We start from the raw sequence: 14,822 nt of genomic DNA, 5'->3' as shown, positions 1-14,822 counted from the left end.
CAGTCTAACAGTCACAGAGAGAACTTTACTCTAAAAGTAGAGCCCAATTTATTCACCCATTCTCCAACACTCCTTTCATTTATAACACATAATAAAAAGCAATTTCAGAAATTTAAAAAGTAGTCATCAAACCACACTCCAGTTTGTTACATATGAATGCATGTATTCTTTCTTGTATCATTCATCATCAACAATCCTCACTTCTTGTCTCCTCATCTTCATTCTCACTCCAACAGCATTGTAGAATCGAGCGTGGCGATACGCAACCCTTCGCACTGACGAAGCTGGCGTAGATCATCGATCCTCCATTGTTGCCAACCACCTCAAGGCTACTTTCTCCACAGGAATATCCATCAAGTTTAAGTGGGAAGTCGGCTGCAAGTTGGCACTCCAACGATGCGTGCAAAGACACAGAAAACTTTGCTGGCTGGAAGCATGCCACCACCCTCTCCAGCAATGAGGTCAAGTCCAATTCTTTGAAGTTATAGCCAACAGTTTCGAAACTGGCGTAGCTGAAACCATCTTCAGGGGTGACATGGATGGTAGAGACAGCGCTGCCTTCGATTGCATTCATGGAGTAGCCGCAGGGATCGAATTCAAAGTCGCAGATGTCGGAGCCTGGGAGTATATTCCTAATGCCAGAAGCTTCAGTCATGGCAGCTGCAGAGGAGGACTGGTTCTTGAAAAAGACAGAGGCCTTCTTCCGATCCAAATTGGTCATGCACATCTCCAGGGTGTAAACAGAGTCAGAGTCCATCGACGGTTTGGCACATGCAGATGCAGAGTACACGTGCCATTTCTCGTGATCATCGGCACCGCACATCTCGTAGGCTTTGCTGGCCAGGCCGAGTCGGGAGAAATGAATGTTGAGAACATTAACTTCTTCGGAAAAGCTCCGGTGGGGATACGGCTGAGCACCGGGAAAGATGAAGCTTCCACGAGTGTATCTAACAGATTCCACAGTAAGTTCGAGCATGTCGGCCATCTCGAGGATGGGAGGAATAGAGAGCAGCAGTTTAGTAGTCCCACAAGTTTTGATTATGATCTTGTATGGGTAGACAAAGAGGCTGGACTCTGAAAGGACATAGGAGTCGACTTCATCGTTCTTCAGGGAGGAGACAATCGTGCATTCTGCAGGATCTAAGATTTCATCCAACTGATATTTAGTAAGCGACCGGAGACCTAAAGGGTCGGACAGTGAGTCAGGGCCAGGCTCAGAGAAAGAAATCTCGAGCCTTTTTTCGTAGCCTTCGAATCCGATTGCTGAGGGAGGGTAGGACATGGCCATGGGGCTGGCTTAAGCAGAGGGTAGGAAGAAAAAACAATGATGAGGAAGGAAAGAAGAAAAGAAAAAAGGATTGCCAAAGAAGAAGAAAACAAAGGATTGCAGAATTTAATTATTGGGAAGCTATTCTAAGGAGCTGGAAGTGGCTGGTGTAACACTCTGGACTATCTCAGGATGGCTTTCGAACGCACTGCATTGAAGAACCATACAGAATGATAAGATTAATCAATGATTCATAACATGTATGAAAAATTAGGAATCAGAGAGTGCATGGATATTTTTTGGTTAAAACTTACGTTGGAGTATGCAGCAGATCTGAATTTCTTGATTCCTCCGTGTGGTCGAACGTCCTCAATGCTATATCCAAGGGGAGCTTCGTAGAGTAGGGATTTACTACTGGACTTTTTCTTGCGACCTTTTGACTCCATCAGATCATCCAGTTCCCTCTGCCACATCAATCAATCGAGATTATTCAGGACATACTAGAAACAATAGGAGGAATGACATAAGTTAATAACATTACATATGTTGTGTATTTTGTTAGTAACTCAAAACAACTTTTGGCTATAAAGACAAAAGATGGTGCAAAGGAATGGGGAGAAAAAAGCAACTTTGATGATGAGGTTTCAACACAGAAAACCGTAAAATGAATCCTGTCTGGGGTACATCCACTGTGTACAAACCTAGATGTTTCTAAAGTATAATAATGAACAATAGCCATTTTAATACCTCCACTTGAGATGGAAATACAAGTAAAATGCAATTCACCAGCAAAAACATGAGATAAGTAAATAGGTAAAGAGTATAAATTCAGTCAATGATTTGTCAACAACACTTCACAGCCTGGTCAATAGACAATAGTCAAACTCGGCTACTCAATACGTACGCTAAAAGATAAAAGTTGTATCCTAGGTCCAAAATCACAGCCAATGCTGCTATGATACTCAATTAAAAATACCATGATAATGACGACGATTAAAGGAAAACCAATCAATTGAAGAAACTGATGCACACAATTCAGAATTATCAAGAATGTAAAACCCAAAACACGTGTGCAGAAAAAAGATCATATACAAAACCTTGAACATAACATATATTTTAAGGCACAACATTGCATCGATCTGCTTTATGAATCTGCCATTTCTGATGGCGAGAATAGCAATAATAGAATAAAAACCAATCAAAATTCCAGCGACTGATTCAATCAGATGCGGTAATCAAGAGAACGCGATACCATGCATACATATATACAAGTACCGCACGCAAAATCAAAAGGATCGTAATAAACATTCCCATTGGAGAAATGCATATACTTACAAAAAAATACCAATGGATGTGTCAAGGAGGGCGATAATCGACCAAAACTAAATTTATTCCAGAGATCTTCAACAGGCAATCCTGAAAACACAAATTAAGAAAAAAAAAAAAAAATCTCATTAGGCGGCTATAAAAACAATAGATCCAAACCAAACGCCGATGATATCTCACGAGCAGTAGAGAGAGAAGACGTTCAAACCTTTCAAATCCAAAGTACGAGTATTGGAGAGGAAAATAAACCAAAACCTAAATTTGACAGTTCTCTCGATCGAATGAGAGATCGGAGAAGCATTTATAGAAGTTTCTAGATTTCGCTCATGCGGCGAAACGTATTTGTAGAAGAAACCGTTGGTGAACAAGTCCTTCGATAATACTGGTAATCTGGTTGAGGCATTCAAATAATCCCTCCGCTTAATTCTGCCGCTATAATAATGTTCTTTGACTAATATACCCCTCTCTTGCTTTATCGCCAAGACATGTGAAATGGGCCTTTTGCGGCCCACTAAAATAATATAGGCCCAAAACATTAATGAGACCGAATTAAGAAGCCCAATACTATAAGTAGTTCCATGACTGATTCAGCCCTACGGAGATGGATCACACACCCAATCAGCTGACCTGACCATGGTGGGATATAGCTCTGGTGAAGAAGAAGAAGAACCAAATATTGACTCTTATCTTGGACCCAAGGAGTGAGGTCATCTCTTCCGGAGACGATTAAGTGTCGTAAACAAGCTGTTCGATCCGTTCGTTGGAAGGATGAGGTAATTTTCAGTTTCGAGAGTGCATTTAGTTGCTGTGTTTGGAGTAAATTGAGGCAAACTTTGTTCTGGTTTCATGGGAAATTGTGGTTGTTATTCTTAGAGAGATGGCATCTTTTCCTCTTGCTTGGAATAATATTTGTGTTGGGAAATCCAGCTTGTCCTGGAAACAGAGAGCTCTTACTTATTCGGCGCCAAATAATTGTATTCCCTTGGTTTCGAATCCCTCTTTTTTGAGTTATTGCTCTCGTAGAGTTACTCGTAGGTTGTTGTTGTGTAGCAATAGGACTAGTTTTGTGGCCAGTGACAAGATTCATGGCGATGCTCGTTTGGTTAGAGAAGGAAATAGTGAAGTGAGAAAGAAATTTTCTTTGAGATTGCGCCCTAGGTTAAGATTATTGATTAGAAAATTGAAGAAGAGTTCAATCAGGTCGTTTTTAGAGGGCTTCTTGACATTTCTTCGGAAAAATGTTAGGAGAGTGACGTTTTCTGCTTCTGTATCAGTTGTCTTAGGCCTTTGCTTTTTGTTTCTGAAAATTACTGCAATGCCAACTCCAAAATCCGTTCCCTATTCTGACCTGATAATGAGCCTTCAAAATGGAAATGTGGCTAAGGTTTTGTTCCAGGAGGGCACTCGTTCCATATACTTTAATTCAAAATCATGGAGTGATGAATGTGATGAAACCATTCCAGATGTTAGTGGCAACAAAGATGTTGAACCAGGTAATCAGGCTGAAAGGAATATGCAGGCGAAACTTAACAAGCCTACGAAAGCATCCCCAGCCTGGGAATTTTCGACAAGGAAGATCGATCATGACGAGAGCTACCTCCTTTATTTGATGAGAGAAAAGGGGACTATGTACAGTTCAGCACCTCAGTCAGCACTAATGGCCATGAGGACTACATTGATCACAGTGCTCACATTGTGGATACCGTTGGCTCCTTTAATGTGGCTTCTTTATCGACAGCTTTCTGCAGCGAATAGTCCAGCCAAGAAAAGAAGGCCTAGAAATCAATCGATTAACTTTGAAGATGTGGAGGGTGTCGATACTGCAAAGGTGGAGCTGATGGAGGTATGCTATTTCCCTACTAACAGAAATCATCTTGAATAAATTGTTTTGACGAATCACCTGATTTTTAATGTTTGTTCTACTTAATAGATAGTATGTTGCCTCCAAGGAGCTATAAACTATAGTAAGCTAGGCGCCAAATTACCCAGAGGCGTGCTGCTCGTAGGTCCTCCTGGAACGGGAAAGACATTATTAGCACGAGCCGTTGCTGGAGAGGCGGGAGTGCCCTTCTTTTCAGTTTCTGCTAGTGAATTTGTTGAATTATTTGTTGGTAGAGGGGCTGCCCGGATAAGGGACCTTTTTAATGTTGCTCGGAAGAATGCACCATCAATTGTTTTCATCGATGAGCTTGATGCAGTTGGTGGAAAGCGTGGAAGAAGTTTCAACGATGAACGAGACCAAACACTGAACCAGGTATCCCCTGTTACATAATTTCATCTCATTTCAGCGCAAACCGGCTGGCCCTTATGATTGTTTGTCGGTGTCCAGTTGCTGACAGAAATGGATGGGTTTGAGTCAGATACAAGTGTGATTGTAATTGCAGCAACAAACAGACCCGAGGCCTTGGACCCGGCTCTGTGTCGACCCGGTCGATTCTCAAGAAAAGTATACGTGGGAGAGCCGGATGAAGACGGAAGAAAGAAGATTTTGGCTATACATCTGAGAGGCGTTCCCCTAGAGGAAGACATCGATCTTATTTGTAATCTTGTCGCATCTCTTACACAAGGCTTTGTCGGGGCTGATCTTGCCAACGTTGTCAACGAGGCAGCCCTGCTTGCAGCTCGCCGAGGTGATATGAACTTTTGTCCTCCAGAAATTCCTTATTCACGTATAGAGTTTGGATTCTGTATCTCTAAACTTGTAGCCGTGTTGAATCAAACAGGGGCTGAGGATGTATCTCGGGAAGACATCATGGAAGCTATCGAAAGAGCCAAGTTCGGAATAAATGGCAGGCAAACGGCTCCCGGAACGATTAGCAAGGAGCTCGGGAAGCTATTTCCATGGCTGCCTTCTCTGATGAGCAGAAACGAGAATGCAAGAGGAGATGGAATGCAAGGAGGATCTCTAGGGTACCAAACACTCAGCTAAAATTTTTTTGGTTTATATTGCAACTTTGAATGGATATTCACGTGCTGTGTTACTTTTGTTCAAAAACCTACCATAAACTAAAGGCCTGAAATTTGCTATAATCTGTTTTGTTGTATACATCAACCAATATCACTACCTGTTTTATTACATAAAGTAAAAACAAGAAAAAGAAATCGACCTAATATCATGGTGCAGTTCATCAATCTCTATGTACAAACCCAAGCTGATCGACGAACTTAACCATGACTAAAAACCTAGGCAAAACAGCACACCCTCCAATTACAGTTGGAATCACTTCCATTATTCTTGTCAGCAAATTAAGTTTGAATAGCTACTGCATCACCACCCTCCCCACGGATTCCTGATTTCAGTCTCCTCACCCATTCCTTCCTGCACAGGCAAAGCAAACACCAGTTTATCAGACAGTATCTACTAAGGTCAAATTTGCAAGAGAAATATTAAGCATTGTTAATTACTTCATGAGATCTCTATCAAAATTCGAAGTACCCAGAACCGCCGTGTTCTCCTCTGCCCGTCGTAGTAGATACGGCATGATCTGCTCGACCGGTCCGAATGGCAAGTACTTGCTAACCTTAAAACCGGCGTTCTTAAGCCCGAACGAAAGCGCATCCGACATTCCATACAGCTGAGCAAATTGCAGGGAAGGATCTTCTTTCGCAATCCCCAATTGTCTTGCTTTACCAGCAATAATATAACCTAAAAATAGCACACCTCATTTAATCGATAGATACAAATATACATTCATACATGCAAAGACGAGCTATTAATTAACCAAAGTTGAATTAATTACCAGATTCAATGTTGTGGGTCGCCATAACTGCTGAAGCCTTCCCCTTGGCGACCTCGTTTAACAAAAAGTCTGCACAGTCGTTGTAAGAATCATGAGTTCTCTCAAGAACAGGGTGAAGTGGGTGATCAGCCCTCAAATTGGCGGCCAAGATTTTCTCGGACGACATGTAGGCGCCCCTCACCAATTTGATCCCCAACGGCACTCCGATTCGATCGGCGGCTCCCATAGCCGATTTCAACCTCTCAAAAGAATCCTTCAAATAAGCCTGGATTGTGTTGAATATCAAAGGCTTGCCGTCGGGGAGCCTGTATTTGATTGCAGCAGAATAAGCAAGGTAATCTATGGCGGGTTGGGTAGTTGTTTCTTCGGCGTCGATTAACAGAGGTACGTTTGCTTCTACACTCCTCTCGCAGATCGTCTCCAGTCTGGCGATGGCTATTTGAAGATCTCTTTCTTCTTCTGGAGTCAGAGGTGCAGGGCATCTTATCGTGTGGTATAATGGGCTGATGTCTGTGAAAATCGGCAATGTCTCCTGCTTCCATGGCAGATCAATCGAGCCACGCTTGTACTCCCATCGGAGTAGATCGCTTAGTCGTCTCAGCAGCGATGTTGGGCAGATTGCAGTGATTTTCACCACGATGAAGCTCACCTGCGCCAAAATTAGAAATTAGGGTTTCTGATTGCATGAAATTAGGATTTCTATTGTTATATTAATTTGGGGCTCACGCATTGAGAATTGGGGAGTGATTTGGTCCATTCAATGGAGGCAAGGAATTCAGCCAAATTCCGGTCGCAGGAGAGGTTATCGTCGGAGTGTTCCAAGCCGTAATCCAACATAGCATTAAGGCCAGTATCCCAAAGCATCTGCACAGTCCGGCCGGCCTCCAGCAGGTCCTTCCCGCCGCAGAAATGGCCGAAGAAGGTCCGCTCGGTGAACCCAAGAATGGCGGCCTTGGCGATCGGGTCGTCCATGGCACGTGAGTTGATCACCCACGACCCGACGGCGGCGACAGAGCCCTTCGCCGCCACTTTCAGCGTCAGCCACGACTTCATTAGCTTCGCCGTCGTGAAGGAGGCGTAGAGCTTCGTGTGGTCGTCGAGGTCTATGGTCTTAGGCAGCGGCGGCGGCGACGGCGGAGGCGGCTGTTTGGGAGACTGTTTCAGCGACGGTTCCGGGTGGCCGGCGCCGCCGGAGGAGAGGAGGCAACGGATGTAGCGCTGAACCGTTGGCCGGACATCGCGCGAAGCCTTGGAGTTAATGCTGCGCGGCATGATCGGCGGAGGTTGCTGCTGGTGGTGGTGCTGCTGCTGGGAATGAAATGTTACTGAGTGAAGAAGGAAGGGCAGTGGTGGGTCTGTATATAGCCGTAGCCGCCGAAATCCACGTGGCCATTTCGTCGTAATTTATGCATGAGATCCGAACCCTATTCCTATGATATCTCGAATGCGGCGTTGATTCTGTATCCGCCACGTGGCGACTCAGATGGTAAATTTGAAAAGTTTAAAAGATACATGGTATGGAAATCATTTTATTGGATTTCAAATCATTTTTGGATTTTATCAATTTTTCTTTCCAAACATGACAAAAGAAATAAAATAAAATAAAATAAAAAAATTGTTAATATATTGTGAATGTACTTTTTTATGTTAGATAGTAAGTATATGGGAATGTTGTCAAGATCAATATAATATGACTCCTTTAGATCCATCTATCTATCTATCTATGCCACCGATTTTATTTCATTTTATTTTTTCTGAAATTTCCTAAGTTATATTTAAAGAAATATAGTGTGTGTTAATCCATTTTTAGGGAATTTCTTAGATGGAGATTTATACAATCAATTTTATACCATGAGTCTTGGACAATGTAAAACTCTTATATATATATATATATATATATTATTTTTATTTTTTTTGTTTTTATTTTTATAAAGCCAGAATCCACACTCACTACTTTTTTTTTAAAAATGTAGATTCAAACATTTGCCTATGAGTTTTAATGAGAATGTATATAATACTTGTTATTTTTTACTTTTTTAAAAAAATTAAAAATATAAAATAGATGATGATAATATAAAAAATAATATTATGCTGTGAATTATTGATTTTGTGTAAATAGATGTATATTATATTTTTTTAATAATATTTATAAAAAATTATTCCACTAAAAAAATATTAAGTAAATAAACTCATAACTTCTTATTGAAAGAAATAGTATAGTTTTAGATCAGAAAAAAAAAAAAAAAAGAAAAAAGAAAAGAAAGAACATAATTTTGAATAAATAATAGTAATATATTGATCTCTACCAAAATTACATAGAAAATAATAATAACATTAAAAAATAAAAAAATCTATAACACCCCTAAGTTTAATTAAAAAAAATAAAAAAATCTGTCTATTTAGGGTTTGAATTTTGAGTTGAGATTTGAATAGTAAAAATTTTGAATTTAAATAGTTCTATCATGTGATATAAATAGGTGTTGATGTGATGTTTTGAATGTAAAATTAATTTTTAATCTAATATAAAAAGTGAAAAATATGTGTTTAATTTGATATTTTTTGGGGGGGAAAACATAAAATGAATAGTGTATTTAAAATCCAATACCCAGAACAAACACACTTCCTAAGTGTTGTGGTGTGATTTTTTAACTATAAATTTATAATTTTTAGTATAATATAAAAAATAAAAGAAATATATATAATGTAAATTTTTTTGTGAAAAATATATACTAGAATAGTAAAAAAATTCTAAAAATTACCAAACAAAGCAACTTTTTAAATGATAAACCCACATTTCAAGCATAAAATTAGGTAACCGACTTTAATAAATATTTCAAACAAAAAGCTTAGCTTGACGAGAAAATCGAATTGATGCGGCATTTTTTTTCTCTTCTTAACAAAAATTTTAAATTTAAAAATTGCACTAAAATAGTTAATTAAAAAAACCCCTAACAACAACAACAACAATTATACAGAGTATAAAATAATTTTGTCTTCTAATTCATTTATTTTTTAATGATATTGTTTGAAATATTGTATAAAGTGTAAATGTATTATTATTTAAAAAAAAAAGTATAATTACTAAAAGTTACACACAACACAAATCAGCCAATTTTTGTTTTTTACAATTTATTTTCTAATTTCTACTCATTTTCAAGCAATTTTTTGTCTTTAAAAATTCAACATATTTTGTTTTGATTTGAGTTTGAATTATTATTTTTATTGTATATACAACAAATTATAATAAGGTCATCTTGTAAAATATGAATAGATATACACACCATTATTTGATATATATTATTTGGCACAATTATTGCCCTCTTTAAATGATGGTGATAATTTTATCAAGAATGCTTTACAAAAAGATGCCGCTTTATGTCAACTTTTCAAATAAAAATGAACAGATTAAAAACAAACACAAAAGATTGATCAGATCTCTAACGTACGTACCATGCATCTTTCTGCAAATATTATTTTTAATATATCTTATGTTTTCATTTAACATTTATTATATAAAATACTTATTATTATTATTATTTATTAATATATATATTTACAATTAGAGTGAATTTATTTTGTTTTGTTTTATTTTTTTGTGAGGTGTGTAAATTTGTGAAAATATTATAATTTTTTTTAAAGTATTTTATTATATTTTTTGTGTATTTTTATTACTATATCTATATATTGTTTATTATATTATATTTTTTTCATCTATTTTAAAAATATAAATTTATTGACCGAGTTTAAAAAATAATAGTAATATTTTAATTATAGTGAATAATTAATATTAATTAGTGTAAAGATAATTTTATTATTTTCGAATGAAAATAATAATATAACGATGATAAGTAAGTATATTTACAAGACAAAAATAAAATTATAATTATTAAAAAATAATTATTTTATAATTAAATAACTCAAATAAAATATATATATATTTTTTTATAAATCACACCACGGATCATATATTAGAAGAACATGGTTAGAGCTAGTAAACACACTCGTATCCTTATGCAAAAAAGACGTGTAATAAATCAATCAATACACTACTACCATACTATCACCATCACAATGTACGTAACAAAACCACGTTCTCTGTACCGCCGCTTCCCCGCCGCTCTCTCCGCCCATCCGCCGGCGGACGGTCCATTCTCCGGCCAGCTAGTCGTCACCGACGAAGATTCCGACGCCATGGATTCCTCCTGCTGCGGCATCTGCAACACCGACCGGATCAAGAACCTCCCACTCCCTTCCGACAGGATCTTAAAAGTTGTCCACTCTTTACCGGACGAGGCCGCCAACATCGCCAAAGTCTGGTTCGTCCCCGTTCTCGATCATCCTCTTTCCTCCAATCGTTACTACGCCATCAAAGCCAGGGGACATCACAAAGGGTACGCTGCAATCATAGGATCATCGAAACTACAATTAATCTTAATCATATATCGATATTAATTCCATCGAAACTGTAATTAATTTTGCAGGCGAGCGTACACGTGTTCTAAAGAAGGAGACGCCGGGATGTGCTGCTGTCCGAGGACTTCCCGGATGTCGGAAAACAGAACGAGGCCGTTCGACCACCGCGACAGGTACCAACAGATGGAGATCCGGCCGTATCCCGGCGGCGGCTTTTTCGCCAGATCGGTGGAGTGGGACGGCTACCCGCCGAGCTTTTTACGTAAAGGGGGATGGGAAGCTTACGTGTCTCACTCCTTCAAAGTTCATCTACGCGAAGCTCCGGCGCTCCGGGAGCCGCCACCGACGGCGCTGCCTGGCCTCGACTTCCCGGTGAATTCACGGCGGTCGATTCCGGCGGTGATAGGAAAGTGGTACTGTCCGTTTATGTTCGTGAAGGAGGACGACGTTAGGTGCTGCGATCAGATGAGGAAATCTTTGTTGTACGAAGTGAGCCTTAAGTTGTGGTGGGAGCGGATATACTCCGCCGACAACGACGGCGGAGGCGGTGGGTGCCACGTGGAGGTGGATGCACGTGTGAATAAGTTGATTTGTTTGGTGAATGGGAAGGAAGGTGAGAAGGATGAGAGGCAGGATATGGATGGGTTTGTTTTGTTTAAGTTGAAGGGGGAGTTTGGGAAGAGAGGGGGCGTGGGGTTGAGCTTGGGTTTGTACGAGAAGATGAAGTGGTTGCAGGAGACCAGAGGTTGGTTCGATGGGGAGAGATATGTAAGAGTTTCGGGGAGGAAGGAGATCCATGGGCATGGCGGCGGCTGTAATGATTGGACAAAGTTTGGCTGCTATGTGCTGGTCGAGAGCTTCGTTGTTAGGGCTTTCGATGGAAGACTCGTCATCAATTTCAACTTCAAGAACACTGACAAAATCGCCTGCAAATGGGAATGAAACCCACCAACGAATACGTTTCCAGTCCACTCAAGTCAAACTCAATACCAAAGTTAAAGTCAAAGTGAAAGTCATCGACGGTTTTAAAACGTCGTACTCCAATTCTAGTACTGCGAAATTAAGATAATAATAATAATCGTAGTAGTAATTGAACTGCTGCATATAGTCAACCGCCGCTTTCGACGTTCCGACGCCAACACGAGCGCCCTTCATTCTCAAATCTCCATAGCTTCTGCAACAACTTCATCCCACAAATGGCTGAGTCGTTAGCACTACTTTCTTCTTCTGGAAACCTGCAGAGCCATGTCCAAGGTCAGTTTTAATTTAAAAAACCAGGAAAACACCCACATGCTTTTATTGGATTTTCTGGATCTGATTTGTGAATTAATTCTCAAGATTTTGTTTCAAAGTTAGGGTTCAAATTTCCTCTGATCCTTTAAACAATTAGTTTGGGTATCTCGAGCACTTGTCTCAGCTTTCCTTTCCTTTTACCGGCGCCGTACAGGAAATCATCGCCGCCTGGGCTGTTTCCCCGCAACAAGAAGCCCGCCGCCGCGCCGCCTGAAACTTCCGGCCAAATCCAGAGTATTCGCCGCCTCCGACGAAATCCCCCGGCGGTGGTACAATCTAATTGCTGATCTTCCAGTAAAGCCGCCGCCTCCACTGCATCCCAAAACGTTCGAACCGATTTCGCCGGAGGACCTGTCCCCTCTTTTCCCCGACGAATTAATCAAGCAAGAGACAACACTCGAAAGATTCATCGACATCCCTGAAGAAGTCATCGATGTCTACAAACTCTGGCGCCCCACCCCTCTCATCAGGTCCTATATATCTCTCTCCTTCATTCAAATCCTCTTCAGTCATTCCTGACCGTTGGATTAAACTGATCAGGGCGAAGCGGCTGGAGAAGCTGCTCGACACGCCCGCCAGAATCTACTACAAATACGAAGGCGTAAGCCCCGCCGGTTCGCATAAACCCAACACGGCCGTGCCGCAGGTTTGGTACAATGCACAGCAAGGCGTCAAGAATGTTGTCACGGAGACCGGCGCCGGCCAGTGGGGCTGTTCTCTGGCGTTCGCCTGCTCCTTATTCGGTCTCAATTGCGAGGTTTCCGATACGATCGAAAAGCTCGAAACTTAGATTAATTCACATTGCTTTTAATCTTGATGATCATCGCGATCTCTCGTTTTCAGGTGTGGCAAGTCCGCGCATCGTACGATCAGAAGCCGTATCGAAAACTGATGATGCAAACATGGGGCGCAAAGGTGCACCCTTCGCCGTCGACTATAACCGAGGCCGGTCGAAGAATACTTGAAACCGACGCCTCGACCCCGGGGAGCTTAGGTATTGCCATCTCCGAGGCTGTCGAGGTTGCGGCTGCGAATCCGGACACTAAGTACTGTCTAGGGAGTGTTCTCAACCATGTCCTGTTGCATCAAACCGTGATCGGCGAGGAGTGTATAATGCAGTTGGAGGCTATAGGAGAGTGTCCCGACGTAATCATCGGATGCACCGGCGGAGGATCCAACTTCGCGGGGCTGGCTTTCCCGTTCCTCAGGGAGAAGCTCGTCGGTGGGAAGATGAATCCGGTGATCAGGGCAGTTGAGCCGGAAGCGTGCCCGTCGTTGACGAAGGGCGTGTACGCCTACGATTATGGGGACACGGCTGGGATGACTCCGTTGATGAAGATGCACACTCTCGGCCACGATTTTATACCGGATCCTATTCACGCCGGCGAGTAGCTAAACTGTTGTAATAAGTATGGGAGCTCATTACGTCCGGAAAATAACGATCGCTTTCGATGCCTCGATTTGCAGGGGGCTTGAGGTATCACGGCATGGCGCCGTTGGTTTCGCATGTGTACGAATCGGGACTCATCGAAACTCTTGCGATTGCTCAGACCGAATGCTTCCAAGGTGTGTATGTACACAAACTTAGATACAACTATTTCATCTAAAAGCTTAAGCTAGTAGAGATTCGGCGGATCATTAATTTACATATTAATGTTGTGGTGGTGATGAAGGTGCGATACAATTTGCAAGGTCAGAGGGGCTGATCCCGGCGCCGGAGCCGACTCATGCGATTGCGGCGACCATCAGAGAAGCGCGGCGGTGCCGGGAGACGGGGGAGTCGAAGGTGATTCTGATGGCCATGTGTGGGCATGGTCACTTTGATTTGCCTGCCTACGACAAGTATTTAAACGGCGAGCTCGTCGACTTGTCGTTTTCGGAGGATCGGATTCGGGCATCTGTGGCTGCCTTTCCTCGGCCTAGTTAGGAGGATCGTCGACGTCCATTTTAGCTTAAACTTGGTGAAATACTATATTAATGTTGTGATGATCGATCTTCTGATCTACACAGTGCAAGAACAGATATAACCAGTTCTTATTACGAGTCGAAATTTCTGTGACAATTTCCAGTTTTCTGAGTAGTTAAGAATAAGACACTCTCTCCCTTTGTTCAATTTAGACGATGAATGTTGTTTGAATCATGATCAGGATGTGTGCTATTGAGAGCACCTTGAATATTATTTTATTTTATTTATATTTATTCTATTAATTGTCTAAATTAGTAGTACTATTTCTGTCGTTTGATTTTTGTGTTAGATTCTTTTGTAAAATGCATAAAAAAAAATTAAAAAAAAAAGTAGAAAAGAGTATTACAAGAGTTTGATCGGTGTGTCGGGTCTCCACCGCTTTCTACTTTTAGAAATTTGAATAAATAATAAATAATTTAAAATCAAATCCCACGTTGTAAAGTGTGGGGATTGACACGAGGAGTGTGTGGATTTTTTTGGCTGTATTTACTGGCTTTAATGTCTTAGCAGAAATAATTATCTAATTAATTAACTAAACCACTACGGGATTTAAATTAGTAATTAAGAAATTAATTTATTAATCAACACATACACAAGCTAATGGGATATTCTTAAAAAAAAAAAAAAAAACTTGAAAATTACAATAAGTTAGCAAATGCATTGAAAGGAAACTCACCAAACTAGGCTTGAAAATTGGAAGTTATATATTATCAGAAGGCGTAGGTTCTGGTGTTGGGAGAATCGGCAATTCTGAGAGTTTCCTGGATGAGCTTCCTGGTTTTTCTGCTCCGGATTTCGATCCTCATGCTTTCGCTCT

The 14,822-nt window shown here is 40.8% G+C and overlaps 5 protein-coding genes across 5 annotated transcripts; 3 read left to right on the top strand and 2 right to left on the bottom strand.

Moving 5' to 3' along the window:
• Positions 1-59: 59 nt before the first annotated feature.
• Positions 60-2,956, bottom strand: LOC127243265 (S-adenosylmethionine decarboxylase proenzyme-like). Its single transcript, XM_051263193.1, has 4 exons — positions 2,802-2,956; positions 2,603-2,683; positions 1,582-1,731; positions 60-1,475 (listed from the first exon to the last, which is right to left on the bottom strand). The coding sequence occupies exon 4, from the start codon at positions 1,286-1,288 to the stop codon at positions 188-190; it is 1,101 nt and encodes a 366-aa protein (XP_051119150.1). The 5' UTR covers positions 1,289-1,475; positions 1,582-1,731; positions 2,603-2,683; positions 2,802-2,956; the 3' UTR covers positions 60-187.
• Positions 2,957-3,195: 239 nt separating this feature from the next.
• LOC127243142 (probable inactive ATP-dependent zinc metalloprotease FTSHI 3, chloroplastic) lies at positions 3,196-5,639 on the top strand. The gene is made up of 4 exons (XM_051263017.1): positions 3,196-4,436; positions 4,524-4,847; positions 4,923-5,223; positions 5,317-5,639. The coding sequence occupies exons 1-4, from the start codon at positions 3,471-3,473 to the stop codon at positions 5,520-5,522; spliced, it is 1,797 nt and encodes a 598-aa protein (XP_051118974.1). The 5' UTR covers positions 3,196-3,470; the 3' UTR covers positions 5,523-5,639.
• A 9-nt stretch (positions 5,640-5,648) lies between these two features.
• LOC127243148 (proline dehydrogenase 2, mitochondrial-like) lies at positions 5,649-7,631 on the bottom strand. Its single transcript, XM_051263029.1, has 4 exons — positions 7,060-7,631; positions 6,334-6,982; positions 5,999-6,239; positions 5,649-5,912 (listed from the first exon to the last, which is right to left on the bottom strand). Exons 1-4 carry the CDS (start codon positions 7,603-7,605, stop codon positions 5,840-5,842), a joined length of 1,509 nt encoding a protein of 502 aa, XP_051118986.1. The 5' UTR covers positions 7,606-7,631; the 3' UTR covers positions 5,649-5,839.
• A 2,680-nt stretch (positions 7,632-10,311) lies between these two features.
• Positions 10,312-11,688, top strand: LOC127243220 (uncharacterized). Its single transcript, XM_051263131.1, has 2 exons — positions 10,312-10,724; positions 10,815-11,688. Exons 1-2 carry the CDS (start codon positions 10,312-10,314, stop codon positions 11,686-11,688), a joined length of 1,287 nt encoding a protein of 428 aa, XP_051119088.1.
• Positions 11,689-11,859: 171 nt separating this feature from the next.
• LOC127243153 (uncharacterized) lies at positions 11,860-14,247 on the top strand. The gene is made up of 6 exons (XM_051263040.1): positions 11,860-12,000; positions 12,194-12,509; positions 12,580-12,796; positions 12,883-13,423; positions 13,507-13,605; positions 13,713-14,247. Exons 1-6 carry the CDS (start codon positions 11,943-11,945, stop codon positions 13,964-13,966), a joined length of 1,485 nt encoding a protein of 494 aa, XP_051118997.1. The 5' UTR covers positions 11,860-11,942; the 3' UTR covers positions 13,967-14,247.
• The last annotated feature ends 575 nt before the right edge of the window (positions 14,248-14,822 follow it).

The sequence above is a fragment of the Andrographis paniculata genome, unplaced genomic scaffold, assembly GCF_009805555.1.
Source record: "Andrographis paniculata isolate CXL003 unplaced genomic scaffold, ASM980555v1 Contig19END, whole genome shotgun sequence".
Lineage (NCBI taxonomy): Eukaryota > Viridiplantae > Streptophyta > Magnoliopsida > Lamiales > Acanthaceae > Andrographis > Andrographis paniculata.
The sequence above is the reverse complement of the archived record's forward strand: the minus strand, read 5'-3'. Positions and strand labels throughout refer to the sequence as shown.

Coding starts and splice junctions, on each gene's coding strand:
- LOC127243265 (XM_051263193.1), bottom strand. CDS start 1,288: ATGGCCATGTCCTACCCTCCCTCAGCAATCGGATTCGAAGGCTACGAA.
- LOC127243142 (XM_051263017.1), top strand. CDS start 3,471: ATGGCATCTTTTCCTCTTGCTTGGAATAATATTTGTGTTGGGAAATCC. Junction 4,848..4,922: donor GAGACCAAACACTGAACCAG/GTATCCCCTGTT, acceptor GTCGGTGTCCAG/TTGCTGACAGAAATGGATGG. Junction 5,224..5,316: donor CCTGCTTGCAGCTCGCCGAG/GTGATATGAACT, acceptor TGAATCAAACAG/GGGCTGAGGATGTATCTCGG.
- LOC127243148 (XM_051263029.1), bottom strand. CDS start 7,605: ATGCCGCGCAGCATTAACTCCAAGGCTTCGCGCGATGTCCGGCCAACG. Junction 6,240..6,333: donor GACCCACAACATTGAATCTG/GTAATTAATTCA, acceptor TGCTATTTTTAG/GTTATATTATTGCTGGTAAA. Junction 5,913..5,998: donor TTTGATAGAGATCTCATGAA/GTAATTAACAAT, acceptor TTGCCTGTGCAG/GAAGGAATGGGTGAGGAGAC.
- LOC127243220 (XM_051263131.1), top strand. CDS start 10,312: ATGGTTAGAGCTAGTAAACACACTCGTATCCTTATGCAAAAAAGACGT. Junction 10,725..10,814: donor GCCAGGGGACATCACAAAGG/GTACGCTGCAAT, acceptor TTAATTTTGCAG/GCGAGCGTACACGTGTTCTA.
- LOC127243153 (XM_051263040.1), top strand. CDS start 11,943: ATGGCTGAGTCGTTAGCACTACTTTCTTCTTCTGGAAACCTGCAGAGC. Junction 12,001..12,193: donor CCTGCAGAGCCATGTCCAAG/GTCAGTTTTAAT, acceptor GGCGCCGTACAG/GAAATCATCGCCGCCTGGGC. Junction 12,797..12,882: donor TATTCGGTCTCAATTGCGAG/GTTTCCGATACG, acceptor TCTCGTTTTCAG/GTGTGGCAAGTCCGCGCATC.